The following is an 18,318-nucleotide window of genomic DNA, read 5'->3' as shown; positions in this document are numbered from 1 at the left end:
CTATACCTCCCACATGCACCGGTCATGCTGGAAAACATGGCACTGGCCATGCTGGACCACGGACCTGCCCATATAGCCCAGCACCTAGCCACCCTCCACCAATCCTGCCATCCCTAATAGAAGCCCCCCAGCCAGCGGCATGGATCCCGGCCTAGTGTGGCGACGCTGGACGCTGTCCACAGCCGGCATGCCAGGTTCCCGACCGCTGGGGCCACACATGGCCCTCGCCATCAGGAACTTGGCCCATCGGGAAATAGAGCATCGTGGGTGGGCCGGCTGATAACGCAGCAACGGTGTTGCGACTGCGCGTGATGCCGATTTGGAGGGAGGAGCATTGTGAACTGGTGTAAAATTGGCACCTGCCCTGATTTCGGCATTGAGTGCCATTCTCCGCCCAATTGCCATTCTCGATTTCGGCGTCAGACGACGAAGAATCCCGCCAATGGGATGAGAAAAGGTCTAGTCTGTGTGAGACGGGCTATAAGGCCATGAACTTTGCATTGGGCTCTCACTTGTTTGCCGAATGCTGACCTCCACCTCAGCCACTGCCCTCTTCTCACCCACAAGTTGCATAGCCCTTGCATCAGCTGAAGTGTGGACCTGAAGGCCAATGACTCCCACTCCCATCTTTTGGCAAGCATTCCGATTATGTGCCGCCTTATCCTAAGGGACACAAAGTACATAGTGAAACGTTGGGAAGTGAGTTCTATGGGGGCGGGGTGGGGGGTGGGGTCTGTAGCTGGTGGCATGTGTGCGCAAGGCCCCTGGCCAAAGAGGGCAATACATGTATTGAGGTTTGGTGGAGGGTGGGTTGTAAGGGAGATGCAAGGCAGGGTGGGTGCTGTTAGCCTCTTGGGCATTGGGGCAGATATGAGGAGTGAGAGACAGGAGTGATGCCAGGGGCACAGAGGTAGTGACTCGGCTGAATACCCTAAGGAGGTCATTCATTGATGCTGGTCCTCTTAGTGATGCCCACAGCACTGACTGCCTCTGCCACCTCCTCCCAGGCACGGTTCAGGAGGAAGGGCTTGAGCCTGCGGCCCACCATGGATAAGAGGGTGTCACTCCTCTCCTGAATGGCATTGAGCAGTTGGTCCACTCCTGAAACTGGGAGGGGTGGGGGGGGGGGGGGGGGGGGGGGGGGGGGGGGGTGGGGGGCAGGTCTTCTATGAGCTGTCTTCTTGGCTGGAATGAGAGTGAGTATTGAGTGAAGTGCTTATAAACTGCACCAATCTCTTTAATGCAGATTCTGGCCCCAGCGAATCAGACGACAGCAGGGCTGGGAGTTGCTTACAATTCATGTGAGCAGAGTGCTGGGTCCATTTGCATCTCCTGAATTTTGTTCAAACAGCACCCCCAGCAGGAACTGCACACAATACAGCTTCGGCAGGAACTCTTAAGCCTCCCAAATGGAGAATCCAGCACCTTGGGCTGGATTCTCCAGTCACAGACGCCAGAATTACGTTCGGCGAATGGTCGGAGAATCACATTTCCCGACCAAATCGGGGGTGGTGCCGCTTTCGCGATGCTCCGCCCCCTCCAAAGCGGCGTACTTAAGAGCACGACGTGCCACGTATCGACGGACTCAGGCCATTGCCTGATGCCTGCCCCCTGATTCTCTGCCCCTTACCGGTGAGTTCTCGACGGCGTTGGACACGTGTGGCCTCACCCTTCGGGAACTCAGCATGGCGGCTGCGGAATCAGTTCAGCGCCGTCCCAGTCGGGGGAGGGCCAGTCCGGGGCGCCCGAGCCAGCTGAAGGTGGGGGTGGGTGGATTATTTTGAGGGCCAGGTCCGCGAACGGCCCCCACCATGAAGCACTGTGCGACCGCTGCAGGCCGCCGCCGTGCGCATGCTGATGCGCTATCAATTGCACTAAAGACTCGAATGGGTACAAGAGAGGCTTTATTACAGTTAGATGTTTATCCTCCGACTGCAGATGGTAGAATGGTTGCTCAGGAGAACTCATAAATATTTATACGGCTCCTTGTGGGCAGAGCTAGCCAGCAGGGGCTACCGGCGAACCTGTAGTACAGGTACTGCTGTACGTTCCCTAATACAAGCACACACACAATTACTCAGTGGATCACCACATTCACCCCCTGTTAAAAATGAGTCCGGCGGGGGTGACGTGGAACTATATACAGAATTTGTGAATTATTTACAGAGGGGAGGAAAAAAATATGTGTCCATCTTGTAACCCGGTGCCCGTCAGAGGTTAAGTCTGTCCGGTGATCTGAAGGTTCGCTGGGAGCGACGTAACAGTGGTGGAGATGTCTGTACAGGCAGTGTCGGCGTCGACAGCGTCGGTGCTGGGGGTGTTGGTGCTGGCGGTGTTGGTGCTGGCCAGTAGCTGGATGACTCAGGGAGCGTGCTGAAATCTTCCTCGTCCTGTAGCGTGGGCATGGGAAGGAGGGATGGACCTGGTGGGGCTGGTGCTGGGAGCGCGGGTGGCGCGTGTGTGGGGAGGTGTGTGGGAGTGGGAGTGGCACCCGAGGGAGCCAGGTCCCTAAGCGAGACCGTATCCTGGCGGCCGTCGGGGAACTCCACATAGGTATACTGGGGGTTTGCGTGGAGCAGGCGTACCCTATCCACCAAGGGGTCCGCCTTGTGGAGTCAGACATGTCTACGCAGTAGAACCGGCCCTGGAGCTGCGAGCCAAGTTGGGACGACACCCCGGATATGGACTTCCTAGGGAAGGTAAAAACACGTTCATGGGGTGTGTTATCCATGGCAGTGCACAGAAGAGACCGGATGTTGTGAAATGCATCCGGGAGGACCTGCTGCCAGCGAGCGGCTGGGAGGTGTCTGGACCGTAGGGCCAGCTGGACGGCCCTCCATACCGTCCCGTTCTCCCTCTCTACCTCCCATTTCCCCGGGGATTGTAGCTGGTCGTCCTGCTGGAGGCGATACCCCTGCTGAGCAGGAACTGACGCAGCTCATCGCTCATGAATGAGGATCCCCTGTTGCTGTGGATGTAGTCGGGGAAACCGAACAGAGCGAATATGGAGTTGAGGGCCTTGATGGCGGTGGCAGACGTCATATCCGGGCATGGGATGGCGAATGGGAACCTGGAGAATTCATCGATCACACTAAGAATATATGTGTTGCGGTCGGTGGAGGGGAGGGGCACTTTGAAATCCACACTGAGGCTTTCAAAGGGGCGGGATGCTTTCACCAGGCACGCGCGGTCTGGCCGGTAGAAGTGCAGCTTGCACTCCGCACAGACCTGGCAGTCTCTGGTGACTGTCCGTACTTCTTCGATGGAGTAGGGCAGATTGCGGGCTTTGACGAGGTGATACAACCGAGTGACCCCCGGATGGCAAAGGCTGTCATGCAGGGCACGGAGCTGGTCTACTTGTGCGCTGGCACATGTACCTCGGGAGAGCACGTCTGGGGGCTCGTTGAGCTTGCCGGGGCGATACAAGATCTCGTAATTATAGGTGGAGAGCTCGATTTTCCACCTCAAGATTTTATCAATTTTGATCTTGCCCCGCTGCGTGTTGTTGAACATGAAGGCTACCGACCGTTGGTCAGTGAGGAGAGTGAATCTCCTGCCGGCCAGGTAATGCGTCCAATGCCGCACTGCTTCAACGATAGCCTGGGCCTCCTTTTCAACAGACGAATGTCGAATTTCAGAGGCATGGAGGGTGTGGGAAAAGAATGCCACGGGTCTGCCTGCCTGGTTTAGAGTGGCTGCAAGGGCGACATCTGAAGCGTCGCTCTCTACTTGAAAGGGCAGTGTCCCGTCTACTGCATGCATCCCGGCCTTGGCTATGTCTGATCTAATACGGACGAAGGCCTGTTGTGCCTCGGCCGAGAGGGGAAAAAGTGTGGACTGGATAAGTGGGCGGGCCTTGTCCGCATATTGTGGGACGCACTGGGCGTAGTAGGAGAAGAACCCCAGGCAGCGTTTGAGGTCCTTGGGGCAGTGGGGAAGGGGGAGCTCCATGAGGGGGCGCATGCGTTTGGGATCGGGCCCCAGGAGTCCGTTTTGGACTACGTAGCCGAGGATGGCCAAACGGTTAGTGCTGAACACGCACTTCTCCTTGTTGTAAGTGAGGTTGAGGAGAGATGCGGTGTGGAGAAATTTGGCAAGGTTGGCGTCGTGGTCCTGCTGGCCGCAGATGGTGACATTATCTAAGTACGGAAACGTGGCCCGCAGTCCGTACCGGTCAACCATTCGGTCCATTTCTCTTTGGAATACCGAGACCTCGTTAGTGACGCCGAAGGGAACCCTAAGAAATTGATAGAGCCGACCGTCCACCTCGAAGGCAGTGTAGGGACGGTCCGATTTGCGGATGGGGAGCTGGTGATAGGCGGATTTAAGGTCAATCGTTGAGAAAATCCGGTACTGTGCAATCTGATTGACCATATCAGATATGCGAGGGAGGGGGTACGCGTCAAGCTGCGTGTACCGATTGATGGTCTGGCTGTAGTCCACGACCATCCTGTGTTTCTCCCCAGTTTTAACCACTACCACTTGGGCTCTCCAGGGGCTATTGCTGGCCTCGATGATGTCTTCCCGAAGCAGCCACTGGACTTCGGACCTGATGAAGGCCTTGTCCTGGGTGCTGTACCGTCTGCTCCTGGTGGCGACGGGCTTGCAATCCGCAGTCAAATTGGCAAAGAAGGTGGGAGGATCAACCTTGAGGGTCGTAAGGCCGCAAACGGTGAGTGGGGGTAGGGGCCCGGCGAATTTGAGGGTGAGACTCTGGAGGTTGCATTGAAAATCCAGGCCCAGTAATAGTGTAGCACAGAGATTGGGGAGAACGTACAGGCGGAAACCGCTGAATTCAACACCTTGCACGGCGAGATTGACCACACAGAAACCCCAGATTGGGACAGAGTGGGATCCGAAGGCCAGGGAGATCCGCTGGTTGGTGGGATGGACCGCGAGGGAGCAGCGCCTTACCGTGTCCGGGTGGATGAAGCTATCGGTGCTCCCGAAGTCTAGTAGGCAGGAGGTCGCCTGGCCGTTGATTAGCACCATCGTTGAAGCGGTAGCCAGGTTGTGAGGACGGGACTGGTCCAGCGTCATGGAGGCGAGCAGCAGGCGATTGTCCGAGGAGTCCGATGAGGGGCGGCAGCGACCCGGGACCAGCGGTCCAGTCCTGAGGGGGAGACAAAATGGCGGCGTCCAAAGGACCTGTGGGGGAGAAGATGGCGGCACTCATGGTGCGCACGTTGTGGGGGCGGGGCAAGATGGCGGCGCCCATGGTGTGCATGTTGTGGGGGCGGCGCAAAATGGTGGCACCCACGGGCCGCACGTGGACCTGGGGGGAGAAGATGGCGGCGCCCACTGGTCGCACGTGGCTCCAGGAGCAGAGGATGGTGGCGCCCATTGTGCGATCGGCTGAGGGAAGGGAGAGAAATCGGGCGCGATAGCGGCAACTGCGTGGGCCTGGCTCACCGCCGCAAAGTGGCCCTTTTTCCTGCAGGATTTGCAGGTGGTGGCGCGGGCTGGGCAGCGCTGGTGGGGGTGCTTCTGCTGGCCGCAGAAGTAGCAGTGGGAACCCCCAGAGTGACCACTACCACTTGGGCTCTCCAGGGGCTATTGCTGGCCTCGATGATGTCTTCCCGAAGCAGCCACTGGACTTCGGACCTGATGAAGGCCTTGTCCTGGGTGCTGTACCGTCTGCTCCTGGTGGCGACGGGCTTGCAATCCGCAGTCAAATTGGCAAAGAAGGTGGGAGGGCAGTGTGGCGGGCAGCGCAGGCATATTGTGCAGGAGCGGCCCCAGTCGGGGGGGGTCGGTTGCGGGGTCCACGAGAGGTAGGATGGGTGGCCCGCGCGGCGAGCGGGGTAGGACTGTACATTATGAGAAGCGACCGTCATGGAGAGCGCTAAAGCTTTCGTCTCCGTTAGGTCGAGTGCGGCCCCTTCCAGCAGTCGTTGCCGGATGGGGTCCGATGCAATCCCCATCATGAATGCATCACGCATGAGGAGATTGGAATGTTCTGTGGCAGTGACGGTCTGGCAGCCGCAGTCCCGTATGAGAGGGACCAGGTAGTTGTACGCGAGTGGCGAGTACATGCCTTGCAAATAGAGTGTTCGTCTTCTGGACGTAGTTTTCTTTAAGGAGTTCCATGGGGCCTGCGTAATTCGGCGCGTCCTGTATCAGCGGGAACACGCTGGAGCTCAACTTTGAGTAGAGAACCTGGATTTTCTGAGCATCCGTCGGCTCGGGAGTCGCTGAGGTGATATAGGCCTCGAAGCAAGCCAGCCAGTGATTAAAGTCCTTTGTGGCGTTCGGTGATTGCGGATCCAGCTGCAAGCGATCTGGTTTGATCCTGATGTCCATGATGCGGAAAATCTAACTGTAATAAATTGATGCGCTATCAATTGTACTAAAGACTCGAATGGGTACAAGAGAGGCTTTATTACAGTTAGATGTTTATCCTCCAACTGCAGCTGGTAGAATGGCTGCTCAGGAGAACTCATACATATTTATATGGCTCCTTGTGGGCAGAGCTAGCCAGCAGGGGCTACCGGTGAACCTGTAGTACAGGTACTGCTGTACATCCCCTAATACAAGCACGCACACAATTACTCATTGGATCACCACACATGCGCGGCCATGGACCTGGCAATTCTCCGGGGCATATCAGCAGCTGGAGCCGGGTGCTCTACACTGCTATCCTTCTAGCCCCCAACAAAACGAGGAATTGGTGCCCATTTTGCACCAGTCTTTCTGGCGTTAAACGCCACCATTCCCAGGCCGTCATGGGGACATAGCTCCAGAATCGGAGAATCCAGCCCCTTGTCTTTCCTACTTCCTGCAGCCCCAGCTGTGGCTCCAATGGTGAAGTTATGAACTGTTGGCCCTCCGGATGTGCTAACTGTTCTTGGAGGTGGACACCTGTACTCAGTTGGACAATGGTTCCGGATATTGCCGCCAATAAAATTCTGCCCATCTCCAAGAGCTCAGGCCCCACTTACGATTCTTGGTGGGGAAAAATTCAGTCCAATGTTTTAAATCTCTGCTGATCCCTCTGGATTTCATAAATTAGAATGTCACAAAATCCAGATCGGAGCTGGATTCTCCGACCACTCGCTGGGTCAGAGAATCGGCGGGGGCCGGCGTGAATCCTGCCCCCGCCATCTCCTGAAGTCTCCGGCACCGGAGATTCGGCAGGGGTGGGAATCATGCCGCGCTGGTCGATTGGGCCCCCCCTCCCCAGCGATTCTCTGGCCCGCAATGGGCCGAAGTCCCGCTGCTGTAATGCCGGTCCTGCCGGCATGAATCAAGCCTCCTCCCTTAACGGCGGGACCAGGCGGCGCGGGCAGGCACGGGGCGATCTGGCCCTGCGGGGTGCTTCCACGGTGGCCTGGCCCACGATCGGGGTCCACCAATCCACGGGCGGGCCTGTGCCGTGGGGGCACACTTTTCCTTCTGTGTCGGCCATAGACTACGCGATGGCCGACGCGGAAGTGACCCCCTCTCCTGCGCATGCGTGGTGATGACATCAGCAGCCGCTGACGCACCCGCGCGTGCACGGACTTCCACCGGCTGGTGAAGTCCCTTCGGCCCCAGCTGACGTGGCGCCAAAAGCCTTACACGCCAGCTGGCGGGACGGGAAGCACTCCAGCGCGGACCTAGCCGCTCAAGGTGATGGCTTAGCCCCGAAAGGTGCGGAGAAATCCACACCTTTGGGGCGGCTCACACCGGAGTGGTTCATGCCACTCCATCCCGCCGGGACTCCCCGCCCGCCGGGTAGGGGAGAATCCAGCCCCAGGAGTTTGCATGTTGGGTTTCCTCCAGGTGCTCCAGTTTCCTCCCATAGTTCAAAGATGTGCAGGTTAGGTGGATTGGCCATAAAAGGTTATGTGGGGTTACAGGGTTATGGGAATAGGGTGGGGGAGTGGACTTAGGTAGATGCTCTGTCAGAGGGTCGTTGCAGATTCAATGGGCTGAGTGGCCTCCTTCAGCACTGTAGGGTTTCTATGAATCCATTTTGAATTTTTACAAATAAAGTATTGTAGTTGTGTTTTTTAAATTGATATGTTAGCAAAGGAATTAAGAGACTCGAATGTGGTTCTAATTTGTGTTTTGATTTTTGCGATCTCAATATTCTATGTCAGTGAGAAGGAAAGAATTGCATTTACAGAGAGTCCTTCATATCCCCAGAGCATCCTTAAAGCTTTATGTGGTGAATGTCACTCAGTAATTCACACTTTATTTACTATTGTACTATTGTAAACGCAGAAGCGTTATCCAACCACTAGGGGGAGTAGCTCTGGGAATGCTCAGGAGTTTGTACAGGGCTCCACCCTTGGCTCTGCCCACGACTCCTCCCCTAGACTGCTGTATAAATAACCATGTCCAGAGCCAGCCTGAGTTCATCGAGAGTTCAACAGGTAACAGCTGGCTCTGAAGTAAGTAGATTAAAACCACTGTTCATATCTGAAAGCACGTGTCTCGTGAATTGATGGTTCCATCACTTTACAACAAATTATTAGTTTTGCAGTTGAATCACTTTTCTTATATAGGCAAATTATAATTTAATGAAACTTCTAATGGAAGATGAGGACCTCAGAATGCAATCACTTATATTATAAAGTGTAGTTTCAGAATGGGGATCTGTTTTTTTTTCCTTAAGTGATACTTACACCGTTCTTTGGGAATGGTTTTAGTTTATTGTCAAATTCTGTCACCAAACCTTTCACGGTGGCATATTACTGGAGCATAAGCTGGATGCATTTTAAATACACAGAATTATTTATCTGTTTTTAAATTAGTTTGGAGTATGGCTTAAGTATATAATGTACCTACTTCAGAGAAAGAATATCACAGAACATATAACACAAGTGAAAATCTTGCTGGTAACCTCTATCTCTAAATTATTATAGGAAAATATGTAGAATTATCAGCACAGTCACAAATCCATGCAGATGGTATCACAACAAAAAAAAGTTCCAGATCAAGAAGGGATCATGTATGCTTTTTGACTGCACCTTTAAACAACTTTTTATTTTTTAGCAATGATGATGCAATTGATGAATTTATGAAGCTAAAGCGAATAGTTGTAAGTAGAATCCTATATAGGTGAATCACTGAAAACAAAAAGTAGAATTTAATTAGATTTAATTCTCTCCATATTGTATATAGAATATTACAACGTGAAGAAGTCTTTTTTCACACAAAGGTTTCAGCTTTGTGGGATTCTAATGACATTTTTTGTTTATTCCAGGGGATGCCTTTCGAGGGTTTGGAACGCAGGATAATCAGAATGAAATGCCATTCAGCACTTTTGATCGTGACAATGATGGTTGCAAATCACAGTGTAATATACAAGCAAATGCTGTGGACAGCTGCAGTGTTTATCAGAATAAAACTGGCTGGTGGTACAATCAATGTGGCCTAGCCAACCTGAATGGGGCTTACCTAGTGACAAGAAAGTCACTTACTTCCCATATTCGTTGGGAGACATGGAGACAAAATGGGATACCATTCAAGATTAAGTCAGTTTCAATGAACCTCCTGCGATCCAGTCCACATTTTTAGAGCCTGCCATTGTGTAAGATTCTCTGAAGATGACAGGGCAGCACGGTGGCGCAGTGGGTTCGCCCTGTTGCCTCATGGCGCAGAGGTCCCAGGTTCAATCCCAGCTCTGGGTCACTGTCCATGTGGAGTTTGCACATTTTCCCCGTGTTTGCATGGGTCTCGCCCCCACAACCCAAAGATGTGGATTGGCCACACTAAATTGCCCCTTAATCGGAAAAAATGAACTGGGCATTCTAAATTTTTTTTAAAAGAAAAAAAAAACTTTGAAGATGATTATTGGATGTTGTTGTTTTCATATTGACACATTTTTACCAGCTCGAATTTTTCATTTTATTTCAATTTCACTTTCAGGATTGGCTATTATCCTATATAGTCCACATTGTAAAGCAATATACTGCTGACTAATAGCAATATTAATCACAATTTTTCATCACTCAAGTTGTTTTTAATTTTTTTATATCTGGTCATTTTACAAGCAATATATTAATAACAATATGCTAAGCAATACATACATGATATTGATTAGGATTGCAAACATAACAAGTTCTGTGGCATTTATAAAACTGGAAAGAATTAAATATCTTGAGCTCTGCATTCATTGATGCAGTCCAGCTCGCAGAATGGGTCACATTGATGTCTTGCTGATGGCTGTGTAGATTTGATGCACTATGGTACGATATCAAGGTATGTTTCCTGTCTGTAAACATTAGTGGGATTTGCTCATTGGAGACTGGGAATTTGGTTAGTGGTTGCTCACACACAGTTCTGTTTGTGAACTATCGTGTTAACATTTTTCTTTATGGTGTACACCTATGTTATTCCATCTTCTTTCACATTCATGCTAAATAAATGATCAGGTCCTTACTAGTTCTGTTGAATCTCCCAGTGCTTGAGTGAGAGTACTGTGAAAGGTAACTTGCTTTGCTAAGTCAAAGGGCCAAGTTTTTTTAGGGAAATTATTTGGATTTATTTTTCATATAATTCTTGAAGTCATTTTGGATGCAGTTTTCTCATGGTTCAGAACAAACTGCTACATCTTGAGTATCTTTTATTCAACTTCAAAATGTGCTAGCTTCAAATCTTGGGTATCTGTATTGGTGAGTCCCAACTCCCAGTGCCTTTGAGAATATCTTTAGAAACCTTAATATCAAAGTGAACTTTTAACAGCATGGCCAGGATAATTAACATTTCATTCTTTTAACTATTGGAATTATGCCACGGGGACAATTGCCTTTTCTGACTTCAGTAACTCCACGATATACTTATGGTTATTGCATCTGAATTTACAACAAGCTCACATCAGACAATCTCAGCAAAATTTTAACAAATGGCTATTGGGTTCCGTTTTCACAGAAAAAGTAACCAAATTGTGGAATGTATTTCAGAAGAGTAGTGAAAATATTGGAATAGCATGTAACAAAACAGTTTCACTTATTTCATCCCAGTAAAACAGTGGCCTGGTCCTAAGTCTATATGCAGGACTTCTATCACTTGTGTTAGTGTTAGTTTTCTGGTGAGGGGGACTCACCAGAAAACTGGAGGGACTGTATCAGTGTATTGTGAGTTGTTTACCCTAAATGAGTTTCTGTTAATGATAATCTGCACATTTCCTATTTCCAATATCAGAGAAAGTGATTGTAAATAACACTGACCATGGTTTTTTAAAATAAACATTTTATTAAGGTATTTTTTGGTATAGTAACAACAGCAAAATAAACAATATACATGAAACCATCAACATAGTGCAAAAGGCATTTACCTCTCGTACAGGTCCCACCCTTATTAACTCCCTAGTCTAATCTAAACTACTCCCCCCCCCCCGCCACCATTTGCTGACGATTAATTTTCTGCAGAGATCGACGAACAGTTGCCACCTCCGGGTGAACACTAACAGTGACCCTATCAAGGCGAACTTGATTTTCTCCAGAGAAAGCTAGCCATGTCTGATAGCCAGGTCTCCGACTTTGGGGGCTTTGAGTCTCTCCATGCTAATATTATATGTCTCCGGGCTACCAGGCAAGCAAAGGCCAGAACATCTGCCTCTTTCTCCTCCAGGATTCCCGGGTCTTCTGGTACCCCGAAAATCTCCACCTCTGGAGTCAGCGCCATCCTTGTTTTTAACACCATGGACACGACATCCGCAAACCCCTGCCAAAATCCCCAAAGCTTTGGACATGTCCAAAATATGTGGACATGGTTCGCCGGTCCTCCCGCACATTTTGCGCACCTGTCCTTCAGCCCAAAGTATCTGCTCATCCGGGCCACTGCCATCGGAGCCCGGTGAACAACCTTAAATTGTATCAGGCTGAGCTTGGCACATGTTGCGGACGTGTTGACTCTACTCAACACATCTGTCCATAGACCATCCTCTATCTCACCTCCCAGTCCCTCCTCCCATTTGCGCTTCAGCTCCTTGGTCTGTGTCTCCTCCGACCCCATAAGCTCCTTATAAATTTTCGAGACGCTCCCTTCTCCTACCCACCCTCTCAAAACTACCCTGTCCTGAATCCCCCTTAGCGGTCGGAGCGAGAAGGTTGACACCTATTTACAAAGGAAGTCCCGCATCTGCAGATACCTGAATATGTTTCCCCTCACCAACCCAAACTTTTCCTTCAATGCCCTAATATTCGGAAAGCTCCCCTCTATGAACATATCCCCCATCCTCTCAATCCCCACTCTCTGACATAACCGGAACCCCCCCGTCCATACTCCCCAGGACAAACTGGTGATTATCACAGATTGGGGCCAAGACCAATGCTCCACTGCTCCCACATGCCACCTCCACTGGCCCAAAAATCTCAGGGGGGCCACCACCATGGGGCTGGTGGAGTACCACACCAGAGGGAGCGGCAGAGGCACAGTTACCAACGCCCCCAAACTGGTGCCCTTACATGAAGACGCCTCCATATGCACCCATTCCGACTCCTCCCTCACCACCCACTTCCTGATCATGGCTATATTAGCCGCCCAGTAATAGTTGCTAAAATTTGGCAGCACCAGCCCGCCCTCTCCCCAACTCTGCTCAAGCCTTACCTTCAACACTTACCATGATTTAGTCAAACAGGGAACTCCTTCAAGAAATGGAGCCATTTAAATACCTCCTACAATACCAATACAAAAGCAAAATATTGCAGATGCTGAAAACAAGAATTGAAAACAGAAAATGCTGGAAACATTCAGCTTGCATCTGTGAAGAGAAATTCAGGGCGCGATTCTCCCAAAACGGGAGAAATCGTAAGGCTGGCGTCAAACCCGGGCGGGTTTGACGCCAGCGCGCCCTTTCCCGACCGGGAATCGATTCTGGTCCCCGGTCGGGGCTAGCAGCCCGACGCCGCAAGCTCCGGCATCACGGGCTTAACGAATTTCGTTAAGCCCGCTTGCCGGAGTTAGCGCCGGCTGACACGTCATATGCCGTCAGCCGCGCATGCGCGGATTGGAAGACTCCAACCCGCGCATGCGCGGATGACGTCATCGCGTATTTGCGCGAAACCCGCGCATGCGCGGGCCGGGATGCCCCTCAGCCGCCCCGCGAATGGATACTGCGGGGCGGAGGAAGGACAAATAGTGCGCGGGCATCTGGCCCGCTGCCCGCGATCGGTGCCCACCGATCGCGGGCCCATGGCACCCTTGGCACGGCCGTGGTACTGCCGTGCCAATCGGTGCCATGGTTATAAAAAGCGAGTTGTTCCCGCCGTTTTTACGAACGGCCAGACCAGGTCTGTTTGCCGTTCGTAAAAACAGCGTAAAGGGCTGGGACTTCGGCCCATCGAACAGCTGTGAATCGCTGCCGGCTGTAAAAAAACGGCGGCAGCAATTCGTGTCGGGAGTTGGGCGGGGGGGGGGGGGGGGGGGGGGGGGGGGGGAGAATAGCGGGAGGGCGGGAAAAATGTCGGGAAGGCCCTCCCGCTATTCTCCGACCCGTCGTGGGGGTTGGAGAATTTCGCCCTCAGTGTTAATGCTGGGAAAATCTTTAACTTAATTGAGCAGGAAACCAACTAAGGAAGAGGGGAGTCTGATTTGGAGGAAGGATTTAGTTGTGGAAGTTTCCGTCTCTATTTTCAGTACATGCCAATGGTTGCGGGTGCAGAGAATACAACTAAAGTCTGGGGACCTTAATACCATACATTAAATATCATTAGCGGGCTTTCCCTCTCTTATTATTCCCCACCACATTAGGATTGCACTGCCCACTTGGTGATATCACATGGCAGGCTTTACAACAACTTTTGACCTTGTGAAGAGAACCCATTGGGGCACACAGGTAAGTACAGTCCCTAGAGGGCAGAGGATCATGCCCTGGCAGTACTCTGGTAGTGCTTGGGCACAGGGAGGCCCATCAGAAGGGGGAGAGGGGACTTCTAGTGTCTGTGGTGTAGAATTTTATTTTAACCCTACTGATCCCCCCCCCCCCCCCCCCCTCCCCCCCGCCACCCCAAACTAAACCCCACAACCCGATTATCTTCCCGACTCTCCAACCCTGACTGCCCCCTCAACTGCCTGGCCATTCCCTCTGACTACACCTCCATCTCCCAACGACCCCCACTACCTGACCTCCCTGGCCTCCTTGACTATCTCCAACCCCAATTACTCTCCCAATAATAGTAGTCTGGTAGAAACCAGCATGAGGACAGTTCCTAGGAAGGGCTGTACCTTGGAGATATATATATATAGTTATTTGTTACCAATAATTACTGAGGGTGGAATTTTTAATCTTTTCCAAGTGATGGTCCTAGCGAGAAAACCGAGGAGAATCCCTCCTGCACCAATGGGAAAACTTGCTGTATGTTCAGCCGCTTTAACAATTTTTTTTTTCCATGTGATTTCCATCGGGCTCATAGCAGCTTGTCTCTGATGCGCTCACCCCGGAAAACTTAATCTCTGTAATCAGTGAGATGCTTCTTTTGCCTGCCCAGCACTCCCCAACACTTGTAGCAGGTCCAGTCGAAGTGTGCCCCTCTTCAAAGGTTGAATACCATATATTAGAAGTTGAGTGCAGGAGAGCTGGAAGCTGCCAGGAAAACAGTACCACGTTTCACTGAGGGGGCCACCACCAAACTTCTGAATTATGTGTGGGTTTCCTCCGGGTGCTCCGGTTTCCTCCCACAGTCCAAAGATGTGCGGGTTAGGTGGATTGGCCATGCTAAATTGCCCGTAGTGTCCCAAAAAGTAAGGTTAAGGGGGGGGGGGGGGGGGGGGGGGGTGGGGTTGTTGGGTTACGGGTATAGGGTGGATACGTGGGTTTGAGTAGGGTGATCATTGCTCGGCACAACATCGAGGGCCGAAGGGTCTGTTCTGTGCTGTACTGTTCTATGTTCTATGTCGAGCAGAAGCATGGCATCCTGTACCTGCGATTGGCCAGACGTCCAGCAAGCAAGGTCACCAATCCCGTCTTGGAAGTTGTGGCAGCAATAGTGAGTCCCAGCTCTCTCCATAAGAGGATGGGCCTACAGTGATGAAAGATGAATGACCTTCTTTGTGCAGCCAGGTTATGTTTGTCTCCTCACGTCTCCCACTGCACTCCTTCACAGACCCATCACACCTTCACAGTACTCTTTCTCCTCGCCACCTCATGGATTCCCAACACTTGTCATTATGCCCTCCCTCTACTCCAGTAGATAATCTGCTGTTCACATCCCTGCTCCCACTCTCTACCCACACATGCCAGACTTCATCAGCCTATCGCCTGCTGGACCGGTATGTGCATTAAAGCATGACTCATTGTAGAGTGTATCTGCAGGTGTTTGTGCCTCTGCACTGGCACCATCAGCCACTTCCTGAGTGGGTACCATCTATCCCTGAGGAGCCATCCCTCCAGCCGCTGTTCTCTCTCAAAAACATCTGTGAGTGCGCAAGATGTAACCGTCATGGACGACCCCTGGGAAATAGGCACACACCTGCATTAGGTGCATCATGTGGCCACAAACGAGTTGGACCTTGAGGGAATGGAATCCTTGTGGTTCATGAATGGCACCACATGATGACATGGTGACTACAGGACCACATAAGTGCAGCCTATCAGATTCTGCATCTGGGTTCTGCCAGCTAAGCTCCGGACCCAAGACAGAGGTGCCCAGCTTTAAGCACTGGGCGGAGAGGGAGGCCCTCCTCGCCACCACCACACAATAACCCAGCTACTAGGAATCCCCCGGTGAATCATTGGACCCCTTAGGGCCATGAGGTGGAAATTTGGGGGTTGTGGCCTCAGGGACCGTACCCACTTCAATTTCCAAGAGACCTCGCTCGGGGCGCTGTGAGAGTTTATTGTGGGTTGTTCCCCGCTATGGAGGGTGAAATTATGACCCACTGGAAGGGGTCGCAAAGACCCCTGAACCGGGGAGGGGGAAACCTATTTTGTCTACTGGTGGGGTAATGTCCCACCCCCTCCTCTAGAGAGTGGTGTCTCTTCTGGGGGAAGTCGGGGGTTACTGAGACCTCCATGGGAGTGAATCGCCATCCCTCGTTCACCTCACCCCGATGTTCCACCCTCTGTGTTTTGGGCCTGTCTGTGTGGCCACTATCCCAGGGTCACACCCCATCGCCACTAGACCCGGGATCCCATGCAGACCTGGAGCTGACATGTTGACTGGCCCGGGACCCGGTGTGAGCATGACACTGGGTCCGGAGTCCTTATTCCCTCTGAGCTGATGTTTTGTGTTGTCTTGGGATCAGGTGACAGTTTGGTGTTCGGGGCCACCTTAGTATTATAGAACCCCTATAGTGTAGAAGGAGGCCATTCGACGCTTTGAGTCTTCACCAACCCTCCGAGAGTACACCCTACCTAGGCTCCCCACCTATCCCTGCAAACCCATAGCCCCACCTAACTTTTACAGTGCAATTTAGCATGGTCAGTCCACCTAACTTGCACATCTTCATTATGTTTAGTCTTTCTCCACACCTACTTTTGGCACAAAAGTTCCTCTCCCACCTTGCTGGCAGTCGTGGTCTCATTCATTGTCAGCATCACTCTTCCTTCCAGGTGGGGGGTGGGGGTGCAGGGGGAGTGTGGTGGTACCAATTGCGGATGTCACGGTATTTTTAGCGGCCTTAGAGTGGGGCCGTTCTTCTGACCATGCCCGATGAACTAATTGTGCAAATAGACTGAAATGGGTATGATATAATCGGGATTATGGAGACATGGCTGCAATGTTCAGGAGTATTCAATATTTAGGAAGGACAGACAAAAAGGAAAAATTGGTGGAGTGACAGTGCTGGTTAAAGAGGAAATTATCACAATAGGGAGGTAGGATAGTAGCTGTGACAATGTGGAATCTGTATGAGAAACAACAGGGGGCAAAAAACATTAATGGGTGTAGTACATAGAACCCCAAATTGCAGTTGGGAATGGCATTAAACAGGCTGCATGTGTAGCACAGCAGACAGCACTGTTGCTTCACTGTGCCATGGTCAATTACCAGATTGGGTCACTGTGTGCGGAGTCTGCACATTCTCGCTGTGTTTGCGTGGGTTTCCTCTGGATGCTCCGCTTTCCTCCCACAAGTCTTGAAAGACGTTCTGTTATGTAATTTGGACATACGGAATTCTCCCTCCATGTACCTGAACAGGCGCCGGATTGTGGCGACTAGGAACTTTATTGCAGTGTTAATGTAAGCCTACTTGTGACATTATTAGTAAAAAGAAGTTAGAGACGGTGCGATAAAGGAACATCTGTACTTATAGGTGATTTTAATCTGCAAATAAATTAGGCAAACCAAGTTAGCCACAATACTGTAGAGCAGTGCATCTCAAACTATCTGATGTGGCGTACCGGCAGTTTTTTTTTTCAATGTGCCAGGGACCGATGAGCGAAACAAGCCAATCCAGGATTACTGTCTCTTTCTTTTCTGGAAACACTCCAAGTACCGGCAGACGATGGCTCGCGTACCGGCACCGGTACGCGTACCACACTTTGAGAAGCACTGCTGTAGAGGATGAATTCCTGGAGTGTATGTGGGATAGTTTTCTGGACCAATGCGTTGAGGAACCAACGAGAGAGCAGGCCATCCGAGACTGGGTATTGTGTAATGAGAACGGAATCATTGGCAATCTAGTTGTGCGTGACCCCTTGGGGGATGAGCGACCATAATATGACAGAATTTTTCATCAAGATGGAGAGTGAAGTAGTTGATTCTAAGACTAGGGTGCTCAATTTTCATACAGGAAACTACAATGATATGAGTTGACTTTGATCGACTGGGGAATGTTACTTAAAGGGATGACAGTGGATAGGCAATGACAAACATTCAAGGAACGCATGGGGAACTGCAACAATTGTTTACTATTGTCTGGCACAAAAGTAAAACGGGAAATTTGGCCAATCCATGTCTTACAGGGGAAATTAGTTCTGTCTTCACAAATGAGGACACAAATCAAATACCAGAAATGTTGGGGAACACAGGATTTAGTGAGAGGGAGAAACTGAAGGAGGTCAATATGAGTAGAGAAATGGGGAAATTGATGAGACCAGTGAACCTGACATCGGTAGTGGAGAAATTCTAGAATCCATTATCAAAGATCTTATAGCAGAGCACTAAAAATAACAGTGGCAAGATTGGACAGAGTCAGCATGGATTTATGAAAAGAAAATCATGCTCGACAAAGCTACTGGAATTCGTCCGAGGATGCAGCTGGTAGAGTTTACGAGAATGAGCCAGTGGGTGTGGTATATTTCGATTTAGGCTTTTGGCAAAGTCCCGCATAAGAGATTAGTTGTAAAATGAATACACGGGATTAGGGGTAGTGTATGGAGATGGATAGAAAACTGGTTGGCAGGCAGGAAACAAAGAGGAGGAATTAACAGGTATTTTCAAATTG

The 18,318-nt window shown here is 51.0% G+C and overlaps 1 protein-coding gene across 4 annotated transcripts in view; it reads left to right on the top strand.

Annotated features, from left to right (window-relative positions):
* The window catches only part of angptl5 (angiopoietin-like 5), an 83,951-nt gene extending 74,349 nt beyond the window's left edge, over positions 1–9,602 (top strand). For all 4 annotated transcript variants that reach the window (XM_038819152.1, XM_038819150.1, XM_038819151.1 and 1 more), the window contains one exon: positions 9,194–9,602. In XM_038819152.1, coding sequence (XP_038675080.1) covers positions 9,194–9,507 — 314 coding nt within the window. In that variant the 3' untranslated portion in view covers positions 9,508–9,602. The remainder of the gene's footprint in view (positions 1–9,193) is intronic.
* Positions 9,603–18,318: the final 8,716 nt, after the last annotated feature.

The sequence above is a fragment of the Scyliorhinus canicula genome, chromosome 14 (assembly GCF_902713615.1).
Source record: "Scyliorhinus canicula chromosome 14, sScyCan1.1, whole genome shotgun sequence".
NCBI lineage: Eukaryota > Metazoa > Chordata > Chondrichthyes > Carcharhiniformes > Scyliorhinidae > Scyliorhinus > Scyliorhinus canicula.
Note: the sequence above shows the minus strand (reverse complement) of the source record. Positions and strands in the feature narration are given on the sequence as shown.